Below are 23785 nucleotides of genomic sequence, written 5' to 3'. Positions count from 1 at the left end.
TGTAATATCTCTGTAGAATTTTTGTCTGCTTACATGGCTGGTTCTTCTCTTAACAAGTGTTCAGATGTCGTTGGTTCTTAGTGCAACGTTGGGTTCCAATAATGTTGGGCTTTAGTGTTTGAATTATGCATTGGGCTCTAAGTGGTGGGCCAAAAGCCCCTATGGGCCCACCTTATTTGAAATGACTTGAAATGTGAGATTTTCAAATATTTCAAAATGAGTACAAAAATAACTTGAAATATGAAATTTTTCAAATATTTTAAAAGGATATGAGATTTTTTAAACATTTTAAATGGAGTACAAAAACTCCTTAGTAAATTTTCACAAATATATAATTTCAAACTGTAAGACTTCAATATAATACTCAAACATAAATCCAAATTTTTTTTTCAGTGTAACACTTTAATATAACACACAAAAAAATTTCTTAACGTACTTTTTCCAAACGTCACACTCTAATATAACACTCAAAAAAATGATGTGCGATTCTTCAAGCCATTTCAAAAAGATATAGGATTCTTCAAGCCATTCTAAAAGAAATACAAAAATTCCTTAGTGTAAGTTTTGAACAAATATATAATTTCAAACTATAAGTGTTACATTGAGAAAAATATACTAAGGAGTTTTTAGCGTTTTTGTATGTGTTAGATTGGAGTGTTAAGTTTGAGATTACATTAATTAGAGTGTTATATTTAGAAAAAAATATACTAAATTTTTTTATGTGTTACATTAGAGTGTTATATTTGAAAAAAGTACACTAAATAATTTTTTTGGTGTGTTACATTATTACGTTTGAAAAAAGTATACTAACGAGTTTTTTAGTGTGTTACATTTTTTAAGTGTTATATTAGAGTATTACTTTCTCATTCGTAATGTGATATTTGATCTAGAAGGAAGGAAATCTAAAACATTTATGATACGGATTGTCTAAATGTATAATTTTAGATTTAGAGAAATCCATTTTTATTCTTAAAAAATTAAACTCAAACGTGTAAATGATTACTTTTTTATGTAATTTCTACATCAATGAGAGTTTTGGTTAAGGAAAAAAAAAAGGAAAAAAAAGAAAAAAGAACTAAACAGCTCATAAGATCATATTTTGAAATTTATTAATACTTCATATTTTTTTAATTTACAAATAATATCCAAAAAAAAAACTTGGAACAATTGCAATGAAATGATATAAATTTAAAATAATTATAAAGATGTAAAAATACAAGGTTTAATTACATAACCTAATATATGAATTATTTGTACTTTCATAATGTTATAATTATTTTGAGTTGATATATATATATATATATATATTTTACAATTCAAAAATAATAATAATAATAATAATAATCGACCCGACCTAACTCTTTTTTGAAACAAAAAAAAAAAAAGAAAATGGCATTTTTCGTAATTTAGGTAAAGCTCCGAACCCGTTTCCGACAACCACAATTACTATCTTCGGACGGGCCGCCGGTTACAAAATTCTGCTTAAATCTTTACCTTTTCTCCTCATATCACGCGCCTCTTTTCCCAATCTCTCTCTCAATTTTCAATCGTTTCGATCTCAATTTCTTCTACCAATCCTCAAATCGGCCTCAGATTCTTTCGATTCTGTCTCTTCTCTCTCGATCGATCCCTCTTTCGTCCCTATCCGTTACGTTTATCGAATTCTAGGGTTAGGGTTTTCTGATTCTTTTAATCTTCTTCAGATCTCTTCGATCTATTACCGTCTTGTGTAAATCAATCCATTTTTTTATCCGGATTTCGATTTTTCGATCTACCCGTTCCGATTTCGTAAAAAAAAAAAAGATCGTTTTTTAGGGTCTTGTCTTTTTTGGTTTTTTTAATCTTCAGGGTTTGCTTGATCTATAGATTTGATAGATTATTTATTGTTCCGTTCTGGGAAATTGTTTTATTGGTGGGTTGTGTTTAATTTTGGGTATTTTGTTGAAAAAAATTAGCGATCTAGGGCTAGGGTTTCGATTGGATTGGGGGTTTTATTTGTTTTTTCAATTGGGTTGGAGAAACGTCAATTCTTGCTGGGAAATTACGTTTTTGTCCATTGATTGGTTTGACAAATCCATTTACGGTTTAGGGATCTTCTATTTCATTGGCCGGGGGACTATTTTTTTGAGGTATAAAATTTTCCTTTTTCTTTCAGAAATTATAACCCTTTTTTTAAAATTTATTGAAAGCCAATTTATTATCAATTATTCATCCAATTTTTAGGGGCATTAAATATGGGCACTCACATTTTCTTTTTAATGGAGGTATTGTATTAAATTATAAAATAAATAAAAAATAAAATAAAGTAAAAAAAAATAAAAGAAATGAGAAGATAACATTGTGTTGTGCAGACTTATTTTTTTAATGCAAATGTGTAACAGAAGTTGTGCCCCATCCATAAGAAGCAGAATTGCTCAAATCATTGGACCCCATGGCTAGTTGACCATTTGCTTGGATATCTCATTAATGATATGTACAAGAATATCTTTTCTGAATTTGGTTGTTGAAGGATTGTGAACACATTTACTTTTTGGAGTAATGTTAATTACAAACCTCACAAACTTTATTACTCACAAATATTATTATTGTTGTTGTTATTATTATTATTTTTTGGTTTTGAACCCTAAGGACAACTCAATTGGGGCTTGTGACTAAAAGTAGTTGCAGATTTGTTAGTTTGTATTTTCATTTATTTTACTATGTGTGCGACTTACATGGGGTCTCATGAAGTAGTTCAGCAGCTTTATCTTTGTCTTTATAGTCAACATTCACTAGATTTTTCTTATGGGCTGTCAAGTAGCTTTGTATAGTCATTTGAATGCATGGTAATTTAAAGATGGCTGTTCTGCATTATATGTGATGTATTTTTGAATTTGGACCAGACTTTGATTCACTTTTCTATTTATGCTCATTTGAAATATGTGTTTGCTTTTTACTTCAACCCAAGCCGGTGGTGTTTTACAACACAGTTAGTCAAGATAAGCATAAATAGTTTGAGTTTAATCTCTTGTTGGTAAATATTTATTCAGACAAGCCATCTTTGTTGTTGATTGTTAACAATCTCTTAGGATGTGGGGAAATAGTACATGTTGTATGTTTAGGAAATGGGTATTTTATTATCAATAAGTCAATAATATGCTCTATCTATTCAAAGCTTGCACTGCCTAATAAACTTAGTCAGAATTTTAAATCCAGGTCTATGAAGTTCATTTCTCAGTCAGTTCTGATGTTGCATTTATCATATGCCTCTCTATATGTGGGAAGATGTGCCAAGCATCTGAACTTTTTTGTGATTATATGATTCTATCAATTACTTCTCAGATCTTGGGTTCTAATTGAGTTGATATTTGTATATATATAAATTCTGAAATAATTTTCTGAGTGCATCGTGATGACACATAATTTGTGCTCTAGTTGAGTTTACGTATGTATGTATATGCGTTCTGAAATAATTTTCTGAGTGTAGTGTGATGGTACTGTTGATCACAATGTTTTATCTTTTGTTTTAGCGCGTAGAGTATGGAATGGTATCAGAAATAGTAACTGTCCTTGTCCAATATATTTGTATGAGTTTCATGCTTAGCTTAACAAAGAATGCATTCATTGCTCGTGCACGCCATTTTCAAACTGGGGAATTTTTCATTCATTGAAATAGATAAAAGCAGTCTGGGTTGCTGAATCCAACTCTCTCTCTCTCTCTCTCTCTGAGGGAATTAAGTGCATATTCGTCGTCCTGTTTTCATCTACATATTTGTACATCAAAATTTGGTTTGCTGATTTCTTCATTATACATGTTACTGTAACTTATCGTTTATCAACTATATACTTTAGCCAGAAAGTCACTATAAATTGTCACACCACTCTCTCTACTTTTCTGCACATCTTTTCGTAAAAAGTCAAAAAGTTATTAAAATAGCTTGTTCCCAAACAAGGAAATCTGTTGTAGCCTTGAGTTTTTCTCAGAATTGCTTTCAAACTTTTTCTTGCAGTGAAACATGGTGCAAAAACGGCCCTTTGGTGATGAGACATATGGGGTTTCTTCTAAGCACCCTAGACAACTGGAGTACATTTGCCAACTTTCTGCGCTGGAATTTGTTTGTGCTCAAGATACAGCATGGAAACCTAAAATTTCAGGTTGTTAAGAGTTTATATGTAATCACTTGATTAGTCTTTGGCTATATCTTGTCCAAATTTTTACTTGATCGAATGATGTTTAACGTATGACTGTGGGACACTTGTAGACTCATTTGTTCCAACCATGTAAGTTACCGTGATTGATATAAAGTTTTAGGTGATCTGTCAAGATGACAGGTTGTCTGTCAAGGCTTGCATGCACCTAAATGGAAATGCAGGACGCTTAATTTATCATATTCTTTTGAATTATTCTCCATGTCTCTGGACTTTCAACATCAAAAATATTTCATGATTTGAACTGTTGGAGAGATGGCGATTTGTTAATTGCTTGAGTGAATGTAGTAGTGTCGAATGAGATCTTTACTTGTTTCCCTGATTTTGGTTCACCACAAATTGATTGGACACAAATGCATTCTTAGCAAAAGGTCTTCTTATTTTTTATTTTGTTTTGAAGTTATTAACTAAGCTGACCGGCCAATGTGTGATAGGTGAAGGTGAGGGTGGTTTCTCAAACAGGGATGAGAAGCATGTGGATGGAAACATTACTGAACTCCCAATATGCACTGAAAAGGATAGTGAAACCAGTTTTCCTGGTTGCATTTCCAACACGTCCTGGGCCAGCAGCAGTACAAGTGAGGAAGATGATGAGTCACAGGCACAGTTTCATTTATCATTCTCTCCAGAGTGTTATAATTCTTACCAGCCAAGAAGAACATTAGGTCACCCTGAAAAGAAATGTTCCTCTCTTTTGGAGTGTCCTCCTCGAAAACTGGTATCAATTGGACCAGATTTTCAAGCCAATCTACCAGAATGGGGTGCTAAGAATGCTCGTCAAGCTTTAGAATTGGATCTTAGTGATCATAATGATGTTGAGAACAAGCTGGCTGGGATTTGTGTCATTCCAATGCCTGAATTTGGACAATCTGCAAACGACAGTGACAAGGTTGGAGGTGGTAGAACTGATTGCTGCTGTGAGGATTCTGGGTCTGTCAGATGTGTTAGACAGCACATCAAAGAAGCAAGAGAAAGACTTTGTAAAACCATTGGACATGAGAGATTTTCAGAGCTGGGGTTCTCTGACATGGGAGAGGTAGTGGCTTGTAAATGGAGTCCAGGGGAACAACAGCTGTTTCATGATGTGGTATATTCAAATCCTGCATCATGGGGTAAGAACTTTTGGGACCATCTATCAATGGTTTTCCCAACTCGAGCCAAAAAGGACATTGCCAGCTATTACTTTAATGTCTTCATGCTGCATAGGCGGGCGGTGCAGAATAGATGCGACCCAATGAATATTGACAGTGATGATGATGAATGGCATGGGAGTGATGATTCTGGAGATGATGATGAAGTTGGGACAGCAGAGGAAGATGATGATTCTGTTGAATCCCTGGCATTTCAAGATGCCCATGGACATAATGAGATTTTGGAAAATGATTCATATAGATATGATGATTCATATAATCACGGAAGTGTTGGTTGTGAAGAGGGTGTCATCGATGATCCTGAAACATACTCGAGAATGTTTTTTGATAATGGTGGTCCTGAACCTACACTTCAGCTCTGGGATGAAGAAGGAGATCATGATGTGCAAGATGACTCATGCACGTCTGATGATGCTGGGACTGAACAAGTGACTCAAGTGAATCCTAAGAATAGTAAGTGCCATTTGGGTAGCGTTAGTAGTATAAGTGGTGGTGACGGTGATGATTTTGTTTTGGAGCATTATGATACTGAAGTATGGGATGTTGGGTACTTGACATGCCCAAAAAATGAAGTTGAATTTTTACCTACATGCAGTGTGATTGAAGAGGTGTTTGGGGCTGGTGCTTGGAATTACACGGCAAGAGATGGTAAGGATTTGAGTTAGTACTACTTTTGTCATTTTTAGCTTGCAAGCAAGTCTATGGAAGTTCAAAGTGTAAGCATACAAGGGTTTTGCCGCAAAACCCTCTTAGGTTAATTTTGTTTGGAACTTCTTATGTTAAAATGAGTAAGAAACTCCAATTTTCCTTTGTACATCCGCAAATGGTGGAAGATGGAGGGTCTTCCTTCTGTTCTGTAAGGATATGTTTTTTGAAGGTTGTCGGTTTAAAATCATTGAATTGATCACGTGGATTAACTATCCCCTGATTATGCGACTGTTACCATCTTTCTTATGGTAAATGCAACAATAATTTTCAGCGGGGATAAACTTGTCTTTTTATTTTATTTTATTTTATTCTTAGAGAGAGATTGGTAGCGACTCCAAGTGCAAAGACAATGTATTATGTAGTTTTGTATTGTTGTTTTTATTGTATGCAATAATGTATTATAGAAATCATTCAATTTTTTGGTCGAATCACAAAAACTTACCTGTATATTTGATGTGATATGAGTAAAAAAACAAGAAGATGAGTTCCAGGAACAGATGGTTGTTGAGATATGTTTATCTCACAAAGGAGACGGAGTTGAAGCCATTGTTTGTTGAGATTGTGTTGTCAATGCCAAAAGATTGTGTAGGTCATGTTGTCCAGATGCTCAGATTCCCTTCACCTTCTTCCATAGTAACATATTTTTATTTATTTCTTTATTTTTTGGGGGTCAAATGGAAAGCTAGTAACTAACTGAATAGCAAGGATAAAGCTAAAAGGAGACTAATGTTGTGATTGGATCATGGATTTGGAAAGGGATAGAGAAAAAGATGAGTGAAGTGTAAATGAAGTATAGTTATATTTTATTTACATTGTATTGATCTTTTTTTTTTTCTCTTTCTAATTTTTTGTTTAAATTCATGATTTAAACATAGTCTAAGAGTACTTCGTATATGGGGTGTTGTGATCTTTGGATTCAAGTCTTATTTTCCCTTAACATTATACAATTCTAATTTCCTATTGCGATATCTAAATTCGAGTTTCACAGTTTTATTATGCAGTTATTTGCCTAACGATGATGGTGGTAGTGGTGGTACGATAAAGACAGTAAGAGTAATGGTGGTTATGATTGTGTTATGGCGCGTTAGTAAAACTTTTCATTTTTAAAAAATAAAAAATGTTTTGCATCCAAATTAATTTACTTTTCATTGATTATGAAAATTATACATATATTTTTTATTTTCATATTTTATCATATCAAACTAAACAACAAAAAATATGATTTTTTTTTTTTATTTGAAAAAGATTTTTAATCGAAACAAACAGGAGTGTAGAAATAGTCTTCTTTCCCTTGGGCTTTCTTCACTCTACTCCAAGTAGCCTTTTTAGCTTAGCTCTCTTCATATCTCAAATCTCAAGCACAAAAAAACAACCAAAATTTTTCAAACTTGATCACAATCTCTAACAGGAATAGAAGCATAGTCATAAATCACAACATAGTGATGGCTTTTATTTATCTACTTTAGAAAGTATATAGCTCCAAATTTGGGCAGTCAAAAAGTTTAATGGCCTCTTGAAGTGGGATTACAACTTTTAATATTCAAAAACAGTGATGCACTATGACTCTATGAGAGAGAGAGAGAGAGAGAGAGAGAGTATGGCATATGTTCTTCTAATGATCATCAATACATGAATTCTATGCTTTCTATCATTTTCATTCGGAAATTGGAATGCAACATAGCCCATTGAAGGCTACCACTCACATCTTCATGCTCACCATTAAAGATTTGGTACCAAACAAATAAATATGTATGCACACCTCTCTACAAGTTGTTTACTAGAAAAAAAATTAAAGAATTTTGCAATCCTTATGACCTTGAGTTATAGCCTCTATTTCAAAAAAAAAAAAAAAAAAAAAAACTCACTTAAGGAAAAGATTTTAAGCACTGAGAGGGTTTACATGACGAAATTGTTTTAGACCTCTAAAACAATAAGTTCTAATAGCTCTAAATATACTGTATCATTAGAGCTGGCTTAGTGCTCTCTTTTTAGTGGTATGTATCACTACTGATTACATGACACTTGTCATGTGATATGTTCAATCAATCATAAATTTTTAATTTCTTTTGTTATTTTTTAGACATTCAGTACAAATGTCATGCACCAATCAATAAAAAAAAAAAGTATCACATGGTACTTACCCTCCCATCACACGAAAATTGCTTCCAATTAAGGATTAAAAAAAAAAAATAATGCTACGCTGAGCTTGATTGTATGAGCTTGAAACCAAACAGGACATTAAAGTGATCCTAGTACTATAGTAGGAGGGTTCCTATTCTCTCCAATTCTGTACTCTGAAAAGAAAACTCAATGCCAAACTCATAAAGAGCTTTAGTATAATATTGAAACTTTAGCTATTGGAAGGAACACTTGCGCTTAGTGGTTAATTAGAAAATGTTGTTTCTTTTACATGTGTAACTTTTTCTTCTCTTATTACCCTTTACAGATTGTGAATAATAATAATAATAATAATAATAATAATAATAATCCTCAAATTTTGCATTGGAAGGATTTAATAACATACTAAAATTTGAGCATATTTTTTAGGGTAAATTACATCATTATTCTCTATATTTAAGCGAAATGTCACTTTAGTTCTCATAATTTTAATTTGAACAATTTAATAAAGTCTATACTTTTAATTTTGTTACAATGTTATTCTTCCGTTATGCGCTGTTAATATTTTGAACCAAAATATGACACTTTAGTCTCTCTAATTTTGTATGTAGTATTTTTTCGTTAAAAATTCTAATGACAAGTGACAAAACGATCACATTGTAATAAAATTAAAAGTATAGAATTTAAATTATTCAAATTAAAATTATGAGAATTACAAAAAAATTTTGCTTAGACGGTGAAGACTAACGATGTAATTTATTCAATTATTTAATATGTGACTACTATGGTCCATGGTTAATCTAATGGCATTGGAATTTGTGAGGATACTAGACCCCCCTACACTACATGTGAGTATTAAAAGGTTTGGTACATTGTATCATTAAAAGACTACTTGTGTTGGCTGCAAAACCTTATATTCCATTAAATTTTCAACCAGGAAACATACCAATCAATATTTTGCTAGTTAGAAATACCATGTAGCTTATGGCAAATCAAGTCAAAATGAATTTAAAGTACGTAGTTAAAGCAATCACTTTTTTAAAATTTCAAAACTCTCTTCATTATAGTTGTGGAGATAAAAATGAAATAACTCATATGAAGTGGATCTACTTAATGTCTACACAACGTAGTCACTTAGGGTGATCGAGAACAATATTGAATCTGCTAAGGTAAACTTAACCACTAAGTATATGTCAACTATGATCAATGAATAACCCAACTATGGTTTGGATAAACTTAGGGGAGAAAGAACATCCTAATATAAATAGAGATAAATATGCCTAAACCAATACATTTTATAAAATATCATTTAACGTAAGTATTAAAGTTCTATCCAACTATAACCATGGATAAGGTAATACTAACGATTTGTTGTTTTGAGTTTTTATCCCAAGCATTGCTTTGCTGGTGAGAACTTGATTGGACACATGCAACATTATTACCCCCATAAAGGAAACACATGCATCTTTATGATTAAAAAGCCATATTATTATTTAAAAAAAAAAAGTGGTGGATTTGTAGTTCCTTCATATATATTGGCAAACTCTTATCTATAAGCACATTTGGCTCTATTTGCCCATTTTCTTTTTAATTTTTAAAATTTATTTAAATTATTTTTATCTCATAAACTGTAAACAAAAAATTATACTAAACACTCTTGTACAAATTCTTAAAACAGAACCTATAACTATGAATCAATTAAATTTGGAGTAAAACTGATCAAATTTCATACGAATTGTCTAAATAATTAATGGAATAGTGTTTAAAGTAAAAAAACAAAAAAACAACATCTCGTTAATAATTTAGATTGTTCATTTGAAATAGGATTTATTGAAAATTTAAATATTAAATTCAGAAAATTAAAACTTTTTTGGATCAAATGACATTAAAAATATATATATTTTAGAGATCATGAATGTACTTATATTAAAGTCTCACTCACACACACATGGACACTAAAATAATTTGAAAAATCTGCATAGGGATCACAGTAGAGGTATTATTTGAAAAACAGTGCCCAACACAATAGCTTAATTAGAAAGGCACTTTTGAGAGGTAGAAAAAAGTTTTAATTAATACCAATGGAATTTATAGTCATCAGTTTATTGTAGCCTCCACTTTCAAGTTTTGATTGTACTTATTTTGGTTTGTATAAGATGATCTGAATGATTCAGATTTATTTTATTTTATTTTATTTATTTTTTGTGGGGGTTCTAAGTCCAAGAGATTAAGTATAAATATGAGAAAAGTTATATTAAATTGAACAATTATAAAGTTCGATTTTGCTTACTCAACTGATTGATAGATAAATAAAAGAGTTCATTCTTACCCATTAAAATAATGAGATTTATTGGAACCTACCTTACTAAAAGAAAAGAAGAAGTTTAGCTTAGTTTTCAAAATCTATTTTATGAATTTTTTTTGAAGAAAACTAAGACATAATTTAGTAAAAAAATTAATAAATAAAAATCACTTATTTCCATATGGTTTTATATCCTTTTAGGGGGAAAATTAAATTGTCAGAATTTTAAAATGTCTTTTTTTTGTTTATTTGTGTCAAACTAATTTTTATTTTTCATAAAAAATTTCAAAAAATTGATTCTAAATTGAAACCAAATAGAGCCAAAAATTGAGGATTGCACGAGTGCATAAAATAAAGGTAAATTACACCTTTTATCTTTGAATTTTTTTTTCCAAAATTTCACTTTGATTTCTTATCTTATCATTATAACAATTAAGCCCTCGGATTTCAATTCATGTTTCAATGTAATCCTCTCACTACTTATGTTAAAATTTTGGACATAAAGTGTTCACTTAATGGTCACGTTAGCACATTTTAGGGGCATAAAAAATTTGTATAACAAATTATACTTTTTACTTTTTAACTTTCACTCAAATTTCATTTTGGTCTTTTATATTTCAACTTTTATTTAAATTTCAAAAAGCTGGTCGACAGAAAGATTGTATTTAAACACAGGTTAAAGTCTAAAAATTTAATTGTTACAATTAATAGACAAAAGACCAAACTAAAATTTAAACAAAACTTTGAGGGTGAAAAATATAATTTACCCATAACATTATTTTGCAGATTATGAGGTTGGAAGATTTTGCAAAATCCAACTAGAAGTTGCCAAAGACAGCCCCAAATCTCATTACTAGCATATATGGAGATATTCTAATACATTTTCATTTGAAGTCTTTAAGGGTTGTTATTTTTGTATTTATAGCTTGGGACCAAAAGAGGAACTTTATGGTTTAGAAAGAAAATATCCCAATGAAAGCAATGCCAAGATTTAGCCAACTAAGAAACTCTTTAATGGTGACAATGTAAAAGGAGAGGGAAAAATACTCACTTTGGAAAAATGAGTGGTGGATGGAGCTAGTGCATGATCTAAGTTCTCTCCAATAGTTAAAAGAGTAATTAATTCAATGATACCTAACCTTGGTGGTTCTACAAGTTAGGTCATGGATAGTTTTCAACTTGGAGGAAGAGATTGATCAAAGCATAAAGCCAAAGTAGGGCATCTTATTCTTTTATTAATCTCTTAATTATAATAATCTATTTTCAGTAATTCAGACCATCACGTCAATTTTGATTCTTATATAAAAAAAAAAGTAGAATTTGAAATCTTGCTTTGTCAATATTCACCTCTTCAAAAAAGTAACAAAGTGAGACCTCGAGTCTCACATTTTATGAGAAGACCAAAATTAACGTGGTGATTTTAGACTACCGAATAATTTTCTCACATAATAATGTTTTTAGGAATGGGAGGGAGAAGACAAGGAGTGGCCAAATCTTTCCTTGGAAGATGTTACTTGTCAATTTGGAGCATCACTTTTGGAAAGACTATACACTCTTCACTCACAAGTGAAGTTTCTGTGGGGAATAGGATATTCCATTCATACTAATGAGGTGTGCATATACCTAAGCATTGAACATTTCCTTGAAAATTTACACACTCAAACTTTAGCAATATCAGTGGAATTTCGTTGAACACATTTTCATTGCATAATTTAACCTAAGGACGATCACTTTATATAAATTATGTCAAAAATTAAGTCTATATTCAATTTATTTCTCTCAAATCCGCATGAAATAAGAAATTATTGCATGCTATGAGGGTAACATGGCACTACTATGGGATCCAAATCCTCTCCAGCACTTTCTTTATCTAGCCATCATCTAGCAGTTGATTCAAAATTTAGATCAACTATTAGATGACGGCTGGATAAAAAAAATGTTGAAGAAGATCATCTTCCATTACTATAAGATACTTTTCATCACTTACAAATGTCTATTCACTGTATTGTCTTCCAAATACCAATATAAATATACTGAATCTCACCGTCTACATCAATTAGAAGGGGGAAGGTAACAACGGGGCAATACCTTCCTGAGAAAAAATTGCTACACAAAATAGGGACTGAATTGAGTTTATTTATTTATAGATGTAGCTTGTGGCTTCTTGTGTATGGTCATCTGTAGAGTAGTCCGATACAATGAGGTGTGCCACATGGTGAAGGGTCAAGGCATTTGTCACCAAGATATTTCCAAGCTAACTTTCTCAATGATCAAATTCCTCACATAGCTTGGAATACACTTATGGGATAGCATCATCATCAATTGATACCCTTCTTTAGTATAAGTACTAATTGATAGGGTAGTGGTTAGGCAACCCGTCTTATTGCTAAAACCAAAAAAGAAAAATATATGTATTATACAAGAAACCAAAATGAAATAAAGGAACATATTGAGCAAATGGGACACCTCCTTGTGTGTAAGGAACAGTTGTTTCTATAAATATAAATGCATTTTATACAATTAGATCAATTTTGGGTATGACTGCAATTTTTTTGTTTTTTAACATTGGAGATTGTAACCTAAGGAGGGAAGTCTTGCATATGTTCTTTTGTTCCTGACGCTTGACCAACTGGATTAGTCTCAAGTGATATGATAGTCTTGACACTTTTCCTAACTAGATCTTGGAGGCAACTAGTTAGCTACCGTCTTCTCGTTGCTAACTTGCTCTCCCTTGTTGAGTTGTTGAGGTATGAAAAATACTTCAAAATTAAGAATCCATATACTCATTTTTTGTATTATATTTAAATTGCTTAAAACTTGAATAATAAAACATTATGGCCTCATTTGATTACTGAAGAAAAGTTATTTGGTAGGTCTGACCGATCTTGTGACTATGTGCCCATCTAATAGCATACGAACGTATAATTATTTTATCTAAATAGGAGAAAAAATATGAGAAAATGTACGTGTCTCTCTACTATTAAAAGGACATACTCCGTATGATATGCATCAGACTTACTAGATGATTTTTTGAATATGGGGGATGACTATTGTTGCAATAAGAGGGTAGATTGTTGTTTGGCAATAGACTTTTTTTAGTTGACATTTTGGTTTTTTTGCTATTTTAACTTAGGACTTTGTTTGGTATGACTTTTTTAACTTTTTTAACTTTTGTGAGAAAAAAAATAAAATGATTATGGTTTGGATAAAACATTTTATTTTATTGACTTATTTAGTCTATTTTATCTTTTATTTATTTTTAACTAAAAAGTCCTAACCAAATAAAGTCTAAGGAGATCGAGATTGTGGATGATGATGTATATTATTTCATCCCATGTTTATGAGTGACTAAGTTGAGGTGACAATATTATTCGATTGATAATTTTGTCCATATGTTTTTATTATATCCCACTCTATCATGCTCTCATGAAATTGAGGTATTGTCAAATTATGCAATCAAATTTGAAATAAATAAATTTAAAAAATAACTAATTAATTCCCTCCTCCCCCTTTTTTTTTTCTTTTTTTTTTTTAATTTTAATCCAGTAACCAAACGTGCCCTATTTTCTTTGCAATGCCCTTCATTCATAAAATTTTGTTCTTCAACAATCTATTTTCTCCCATCTCACCTCATTGGTGCTTAAACCATATTTCCAAAATATTAAGAGAAGCTTATTTATTATTATTATGTTTAATAAAATTTATATGTTTTAACAAAAGATAATGATTCATTCATACATTATAGTGCATGCACAATCACCGGCCAACGTAATGTGCATGCACATGTTGATGATTGCTAAAAAACAATTAGTATGTTTTGAAAAGCAAATTATATATGTAAAAATAATAACAACCAAATAAAAATTAAAAAATTAAAAATAAAATTGTAAGTAGACAAGTTTACAGCTAAACACTGTATTAAGATGCCGGCAAAAGTTAGGTACAAAGAAAGAGATTAATCAGCTAAGTTTTGTGATTAATAGTTAATTAATACGACATTTCACATTACGCCGGTTTTCGTCATCGACTATGGCCGGCCAAGTTACAGTAAAAATTAACAATAATGTTGCACTTGTCATATTTTTATACGATAATATGTATCATTTAATGCAATGTTGACAAATAAATTGACATATCATAAGATAAAATGGTAGAAATAGATAGTTATGGTTAGGGCTGAGTAAGGAATCTATGAAATTCGTAATCCGATCTGGTTCAGTCCAATCCGGTAGGTTTGGATTGTTTTTTGAATCCGTGGTTTGGTTTTGGATTGAAAAATTAAAAATTCGTAGTTCACGGATTGGTTCTGGATTGACACGGTTCCAAATTAGAACCGATCCGGACCGTATACAAATAACTTATATTTATATTATACACTCTTCCGCATTGTATCTTCTTTTATTCTATATAAAACCTAAACCCGCGTAGTATTTTCTTTTATTGTTTTTATTTGTTAGTTTTTAGTTTTAATTTGTAATGGTTTAAATACTTATGGTGGAACCAGTTTTCTTATTATTGTTTAAATTCTAAAACAGTATGTCACTATTATGGAAAGACATGTTGTTGTTGTGAAACTAATATGATGCCATGTTTATATTTTTATGAAATTAAAATGTTCTATGTTTTTTTTTATTATTTAATTATGTGAATCCGTGTCCTAAACCAATCCAATCCATATTTAAAATGGATTGATTCAATTTAAATGGATTAGATTAGTTCCAATTTTTCAGGAACTATAAATAATGGATTTGTCCTAATTTTATCCCAATCCAAACCATGCTCACCCCTAATTATCCTGACATATTCTAAAACATGCTGCTCTCCAAAAAATATAAGGTAAATTACAAATACATCTTTTGAGATTTTACTTAAAACAAGAATTGTCTACTGTAATTCTAAAAATTACATATACACTGTTGCCAGAATTTTTTATTTAACAAAATTAGTAGAAAAAAATGAAATTATTAACTGTTCTCCTATATAATAATAAAATTATCAGCATTGTTAATTGAAATATATTTCTAACATAATTAAAAACTATTAATTGACTAAATGATTTATTAGTAAAAGACGTCGTTTGTTATGCAATTGGAAATTTGAAAAGACATGATGTAATTTCCAAAAACACAAGACAGTTCATATTTTAAGCAATTTTCATAAAATGTATTTATAATTTATCCAAAAATATATGTTCCCTAATTTCATTTAGTTAGAGTTATAAGATGAAATTTTTAGCAAATTTTTAAATTTAAAAAAATTAAACCAAAATTTGGAATATGGAATCCAAGTTGTCTCCTTCCTAATTATTATAGGTAAATGCTAATCAGTACCCAAGTACTCATTTGTATCGAAATTGGGATAAATAAATAAATAAATTTTAAAAATAAGTAAAAATATTAAGTATTGTAGAATTAATGAAAAGTGTATTGAAAACTATTATGTATCTTTCCCAAAAGTGTTACTTGTATATAATAATTTTTTTGTTAAAATATAAAGTGAAAAAAATTAAAGTGTTTGAAAATGTCTTTTTGACCTTTTATAAATAAAAAAATGCAAAAAAGAAATAAAGAAAAAAAATTGACCTTGTATATAAAATTTTGACTTTTTGATTTATTTATTTATTTTTTTGGCTAAGAAAGCCAATTACAAAATGCATCCTAAATATTTAAGCAGGAGGTTTATTGGTTCATAAACTAATAAAAATGCTTTAGGGTAAAGCCTCTGGATTGGAGGTGTTGTGTGGCCCGTGGGGCTTATTATGAGGTTGGTTTTGATAATTTAAATTGTTCATTTTGAAAAATTATATATATTTGTTATTCATAAAAAAAACAACAATGATAGAGGATCCTAATTTCTGTGGCTCAAATGGCTCGAATTTACCAAAACGACGTCGTTTTGAGTACAAAACAACATCAAAATTGCCAAAACGACGTCGTTTTGGCAAATTTGAGCCATTTGAGCCACAGAAATTAGGGCCCTCAAACATTTTTCTAAAAAAAATTAGATCGATTCGATAACTATAATATTTTCATTTTACCTCATTTATCTCCAAAAAAATAAATGATAAATATTTTTAAATTTTATGTATCGTTCATTTTTTGCAGATAAACGCGATAAAATAACGAGCATCAGATTGACCTACATTTTTTCATGAATAATATACACAAAAAATTCTACAAAATAAACGATTTAAATTATTAAAATAAAGTCATGATTGACCTAATAAATCCAAACAACACTTAAATTTTGGATAGAAAATTGAGTAATGCACTAATAAATCCCAAATCATAAACTTTTGAATCATTTAGTCTTACATTTTATTTTATGCACTGATAAGTCCCATTTGAATGGTAATGACATTTTTGTACATGGTGTTAGCGCACGTTGTCCCAAATGTTATGGGTAAATTAGGGATTTGGTGATGTGAAAAATTACGTTTGTGCCCAAAAAGCTTACTACAGTCTTTTTCTATTTTCCTTTCATCCCAATTAAAACGGAAGAGACAAAATGGAAACACTATGGATTCCCGATGTTAATGGCTGTAGATTGCTTTGTTTATTGTTTATTTGATTTGTGGCAATGTTACACCCTATTTTTGTGTTGCCAATTTTAACGTTTGGTTTCTCCCAAACCCTAGAAATACACCATTTATGTCAATACAATGATTAGGATCGAGAACTACATCATTCCATCGTTGGGTTGACGTTACCAATGTATAACCGGTGTGTGTATACTTCTTATTGCCTTGTTGGTGGTGTTAGATATATGTTTCAATGTTGTTATTTTACTTCTTTGATAAATATTTTGATTGTGTTGTCGACATTGTTGCCTATTTTTATATGTAATATTATAAGTTCACATCGTATTGTTATTGTATGTAAATGGTAATGTGAGTTTGGAGTACATCGAGGTTTTGGTGGTGTGGTCATTGTTCTGTTGTGGGTTCTGTATGTGTAGATGTCATTTGGCAAGTTGGTATAACTTTGTGTTGTTGAACAATGATTGTGTTGTGTAACGTTATGATTTTTGTTAGTCGCATTTTGTCATTGTGATGTTTGTATTAACATGTGTATTGTTCACGTGAAATGGCCCCTGTTTGTTGACATTGTTATGGTTACTGGGGATATAATAATGTTAGTGGTTTGAATTATTTGGATGTTAATTAATGTCAATGTTATAATAGGGACGAACACTACAAAAAAGGTATGAACACCACAAACAGGGTAACATCATCCACCTACAAATCATTCCACTAAATCCCCACAAAAAAAAAATAGAAACATAAAAACTTATCTTACCCACGCACACCTAACATTAGGAAAAAAATCTAAACAAAATCACACGCATAAGGACAAACAAGTCAATTTCCAAACCTCTAAATCAAGGAAATACAACATACCTAAAATAAAAAAGACTATTTAATTTAAAAGAAAACTTCTAAAATTATATGGAATAACTTTTCTCCAAATGAGATTTATGAATAATTTTTCCCAAAAAATAAGCCTTACCTCTTTAACTATTGCTCATTTTTTATGCATTTTCTCCGGATGACGGCGAGCTATCCGCTCTACATAACTCATAGTTGCGGACTAGCTAAAATGATCTTTGAAAAAGAAAAACAAAAAAAGAAAAAAAAGGGGGGAAAATGGTATTTAAAAAGTGAATAGATCTCTAAAATCAATAAAGTCAGTGGAAGTGAGATAGGATGAATGAAGTGAATCTAGACAATAAAATTATTTGGTTGTATTTTCTTTTTTTTTTTAATTTTTTTTTGAAAAAATTGATTGGTGGATTGTTTTCGGAATTTTTTTTTTAAAAAAATATTTGTTGAAAACAATCCATTTTGCAGAAAACACCAAAAAAATATTTTTGTATAACAATATAAATAACATGAAAATGATGGACGCACTTTCAAAAAAATTTCTTTGTTTTTATTTATAAAAAAAAAAAAAGGCAAGTCAACTTGCTTAAAAATATAAAATAAGTGGGGAAAAAGATTAAAGTAGGCCATCTACAATTACCTTCTCTCCAGTTCAACTTCTGCTAATCATACATTGCAATTAAATGCAAATGATCCAAATGGGAAGTAGCTTTTTTAATAGTTTTTTATTTTTTATTAAAATATGAAGGAAAAAGAATCAATGTTTGGTTTGGAGTTTTTTAAAAAAAAATTGAGTTTTTAATTCATATATATATTTTTTATTTTTAATAATATTTTCAAATATTTCAATCAAAATTTTTCTTTTAAAATTTTTAGATATACTTAATCTTGGTATACTTAAAAAATATAAAATTTGTACAAAATTTTTTTAAAAAATTCATTAGATAAAATATGAAAATGTATTGAATTTCTATAATTTGTTTTTGTATTTTTTTGTATTTAGTGAATTTTTTTAAGGTTTTTTTTTCCACGAATATTATACTTCTTAAGTGTATTTAGATTAATAATCTAAAAAATAAAAAAAAATACGTAAAATATTAAAAAAATTCACTTAAAACAAATATATATATATATATAAATGAAAAATAAAAAACTCAATTTTCTGAAAAATAAGTTAAATTATACATTTTAATTTTTTAATTTTTTTTACGAAAAAATGTGAAAAAATAAAGTGAAAATAAAATCTTTCACTTTTTATATGAAATGATTTTTTTTTTTTTTTTTGTGTGTGCAACTTATTTGGTGATTTTTTAATTTTTTTTTGACAATATTAACCTATTCACAAACAGACCCTAAAACCAGACAAACAATTTTTTGACTATATTTATCATGTTTTGATTATTTTGGGTGTATGACTTATAAGTTGATTTTTTAACTTATTATGAAAAAATGTGTAAAAAAATAAAAATTGATATGACTCAAATAAACGAAACAATTTATTTATGGTGTTTTCAAATGAGTGTAATTGCAGTGAAGGTAGCCTAGGGACCAACTTTATGGGATCTTTATATAAGGAAATATTATACTACAATATGCATTCAGCTGTTAAATTTAATTTTTTTTAAAAAAAAAGTAGCAATAATAATAATAATAATAATAATAATAATAATAATAAATCTGAATCTTTGATCATGGCTATTTTAGTTCATAAATTAAGACTATTTGATCACTATTTGACCTTATAACCAATATCACTTTAACTTATTACCAAACGCCACCTAACTTTATAATTAGTTTTGCAAACTCCACTTTAATTTGATTATCACTTCAAGCCATAACTTACACACTAGCCATTGTCAAGAATGTACCATAAAGTTTTTTGGTTAATTACACTTATACACACTTCCATAAAATTTAGAAAAAAATTATTATATTATTGCACACTAAATCTTATTTTATGATGATGTTTTTTAGTGGGGAATTAACAGTTCAATGTATATTTATATAAATAAATAAAAAATCAAATTAGTGAAAAACTTTACAAATTTAATAATCAAAATCATATACTTTTTCATGAGTTAATAATTATTTTGGGAGAAAAACCACTGATCTGTAAATTATTCTTTTTTAATTATAATAGCCAACTTCTTATATTTTTAGTCAATGTAATGCTCTTATTAGCCTGATAGTAATTGCAGTAGTTTCAAAGTGCCCCTCAAAGTAATTGCAGTAGCTTCATGGACCAATTTCATGGGATCTTTGTATAGGGAAATATTGCACCATAATATCTTTTGGGTAGCTGAATTTTTTTTTTTTAAAAAAAAAAAATTGAATTATACTGTAATATTTAAATCATAATCAGATTAATTCATTTTGATAATATTTCATAGCCAAGATCATTTTGAATCATAATCAAAATAACTATTTTATCTCATAGCCAAGATCATTTTGAATCATAATCAAAATAACTATTTTATCTCACAATTAATATTACTTTAACTAGTGACCTAACTTCATAACTAATTAGGGAAACTGCACTTTAGTTTGACTACCCTTCAAGTTATTGTTAGACAATCTTCACTGTATTTAAATAAATTAAATTTTGTTGTGTACTAAACAACAATTAGAATATAAAAGAAATAAAGGAAATGAGAGAAAATGTTTGATTACAAAAATCAAATTAGAAATATAAATAAATAAATAAAAACAGATTTCATTTTGTTACAAAAAATAAAAATAAAATCTGATTTAAATAAAAATAAAACAGAAAAAGAATTAACTTACTTGATTAATTTCTTTCGAATAACAATCTGATCAAGTCCAGTGTTCGACAAGATGAAATGATCAACATCAAACAATAGTAACACTACAAATTGTTTGCCAAACGAACACACTAAGTGTTTACACTCTTTCTCACAGAAATTATATGCAGCAAAATGCAGAGAATTTTAGCAGAGGAGAAGTACGAAATTTTTTTTGTAAAAAACCAAATGAGGGACTGCCTATTTATATAGGTGAAGTAGTGGCTGCTCAATTTGAATCCAACAGGTAGCAAATCTGTTTTGAACAGATACAGCACCTGTTCAGTTTAAATTTGAATAGATAACCGAATTTGGTTTGAATCTCAAACAGTTAAAACAGTTTTGGGTTTGAATCTAGACAGATTCGGATCTATCTGTACAAAATTCTGAAGAGGTGCAACAATTTTGAATTCAAAAATTGAAATTTAAGTTGGACAAATTTTATTTTACCAAAAAATAAAATTGAATTCAAATGTTTTTACACCATGCATCAGCGCCCAAGCCCAGCCCGACCGGCCGGACGGACGGACGGCGCGTGCGTGTGTGTGGTGATTTTTGGGTCCAATGGGTCTAGCCCATTTTGCCCATAATCTCCCTCTCTACAAAACTTGGATACCCTTTGGGGTACACCCCAAGTTTCAATCCTATGCCTTATAAACCCATTCAAAACTTCCCACCAAATCAATGTGGAACAAGCCTTATTTAAACCTTTAAGGATTTTCCAACAAAACTCCATTTCCATGGAGCACACTTTGGCTTCAATTTCCCATTCAGTCGATAATGGTTTTGAGCAACCAAATATACCTCGTGAATCACAACGCGGCATAGAACGCGTTACCACTTAGACCCACCAATTTTGGCGTACGGGTCCCACCTAAATATTTGACCAAAGTTAAGAAAAAATTCTGTTTTTCAGAATTTTCCCCAACCATTTCTAACAATCCCCCACATGAATGGAATTTGATGACAACGAAAATGCAACAATATGCAGAATTTGTCGAAAGAGTATAAATTGAAAATATCTTGCATTAGGATAGGTAGCTTTCGGCCTTGAACCTTCCCTAGTGATAACCTATCGGACTTACTAGCTAACCAATAGACGCGATGCCTTGAATTGTTCAGCCGTTTGTGTAAGCCAAGACAATAGATTTCACACAAAATATCTTCTAACATATCATGGTTCTCATTGTTGTGTTCATTTTGGCCTTGAACGTTCTTAGTTTTCATGAGTGTTTCTAGAGAATTTAGCCTCTTTCATTCTCATAGAACCGGCCCCAGTTCGACACTCATATAGGTGATTCTTATTGTGAATATCTCTTTATACTCGTCTTGATTTTATACCTTAATTAAGATATAAGTAATTATTAAAAGCAAAGCTTATCCTTATACCTCTGCATACAACATATATCGCAAATATCACTCTTATCATAGGGATGGGTAGGAAAATTTTAATCCCTTGGTAATTTCTGGCGAGCCACACATGACTTAGTTGTCCCTTTGAACTTAGTTCTTGGGATCTCCAGTCATATAAATAGGGTTACCATTATGATGACTCTTATGTAATAGGCATTAATCTCATCCCCTTCGATGAACTATATACTTGCTCTTTAGTCAAACCTTTTGTTAACGGATCCGTAATATTCTCTTTAGATTTTATATAATCTATTGAGATTATTTCATTTGAGAGCAATTGCCTTACGGTATTATGTCAACGACGAATGTGTCGTGACTTACCATTATACATATGATTATGTGCCCTGTCTATTGCAGATTGACTATCACAATTAATGCAAATAGCTAACACAAGTTTTGGCCACATTGGAATGTCTTCTAAGAAGTGACGAAACTATTCTATTTTTTCTCCTACTTTGTCTAAAGCAATGAACTCGGATTCCATTGTGGATCGTGCAATGCACGTTTGTTTCGTGGATTTTCAAGAAACAGCAGCGCCTCCCAGAGTAAAGACATATCCACTAGTGGATTTTGAATCTTTAGTATCCGATATCCAATTGACATCACAATAACCTTCGAGTACTGCTGGATATCAAGTAAAGTTCAAACCATGATCACGAGTAAATCTTAGATATCTAAGAACCTGAATGATCGCCTTTTAATGGTCTTCTCCGGGGTTACTAGTGTACCTACTCAATTTATTGATAGCATAAGCTATATCAGGACGAGTACAATTCATTAGGTACATTAGGCTTTCAATGATTTGGGAGTATTTCAACTGAGATACCGTATCACCTTTATTTTTCGATAAATAAAGACTGATGTCTACAGGTGTTCTTGCTACATTCATATCATCCTTGATAAATTTACCAAGAATTTTCTCAATATAATGTGATTGAGATAATGCATATCCGTCAGATATTTTAGTAATTTTCATTCCTAATATAACATCTGCGGCCTCTATATCTTTCATATCAAATTTTTTGTTAAGCATTTGCTTAGTTGATTTGATCATGTTTTGACTGCTTCCAATGATAATCATGTCATCCACATAAAGACAAACTATGACATATCCTTGGTCAATATTTTTAACATAGACGCACTTGTCACATTCGTTTATTTTAAACCCATTAGTAAGCATTGCATGATCAAATTTTTCATGCCATTGCTTAGGTGCTTGTTTTAATCCATAAAGAGATTTTACAAGCCGACAAACTTTCTTTTCTTGCCCCGGCACTACAAACCCGTCTGGTTGCTCCATATAGATCTCTTCATTTAGATCACCGTTTAAGAAAGCTATCTTAACATCCATTTGATGTATTTCTAAATTAAACAATGCTGCTATGGCAATCAGCATGCGAATGGATGTTATTCTTTTCACAGGGGAATATGTGTCAAAATAGTCCAGACCTTCCTTTTGTCTGTAACCTTTTACTACAAGTCTTTCTTTATACTTGTCTATTGAACCATCTGCTTTCATTTTTCTCTTGAATATCCACTTATATCCAAGAGGTTTAGAACCAGGTGGAAGATCCACCAATTCTCAAGTATGATTTTGCATAATAGATTCAATCTCATTATTAACAGCTTCTTTCCACAAAGGTGCTTCAGGACCTGTCATTGTTTCCTTAAACCTTTGAGGTTCATTTTCTAACAAGTATGTCAGAAAATCTGGACCAAAGGA

General features: G+C 30.3%; 1 protein-coding gene across 1 annotated transcript; it reads left to right on the top strand.

Moving 5' to 3' along the window:
• Positions 1-1372: 1372 nt before the first annotated feature.
• Positions 1373-6484, top strand: LOC114310474 (uncharacterized). Its single transcript, XM_028256456.2, has 3 exons — positions 1373-2129; positions 3990-4134; positions 4623-6484. The coding sequence occupies exons 2-3, from the start codon at positions 3996-3998 to the stop codon at positions 6002-6004; spliced, it is 1521 nt and encodes a 506-aa protein (XP_028112257.2). The 5' UTR covers positions 1373-2129; positions 3990-3995; the 3' UTR covers positions 6005-6484.
• Positions 6485-23785: the final 17301 nt, after the last annotated feature.

Source organism: Camellia sinensis, chromosome 15 (assembly GCF_055761805.1).
Source record: "Camellia sinensis isolate YWXY chromosome 15, ASM5576180v1, whole genome shotgun sequence".
NCBI classification, from domain to species: Eukaryota; Viridiplantae; Streptophyta; class Magnoliopsida; order Ericales; family Theaceae; genus Camellia; species Camellia sinensis.
Note: the sequence above shows the minus strand (reverse complement) of the source record. Positions and strands in the feature narration are given on the sequence as shown.

What these genes read in the sequence shown, in the direction of transcription:
- LOC114310474 (XM_028256456.2), top strand. Translation starts at nt 3,996, where the DNA reads ATGGTGCAAAAACGGCCCTTTGGTGATGAGACATATGGGGTTTCTTCT. An exon ending in ATGGAAACCTAAAATTTCAG is followed by an intron (nt 4,135 to 4,622) that starts GTTGTTAAGAGT and finishes AATGTGTGATAG; the next exon opens with GTGAAGGTGAGGGTGGTTTC.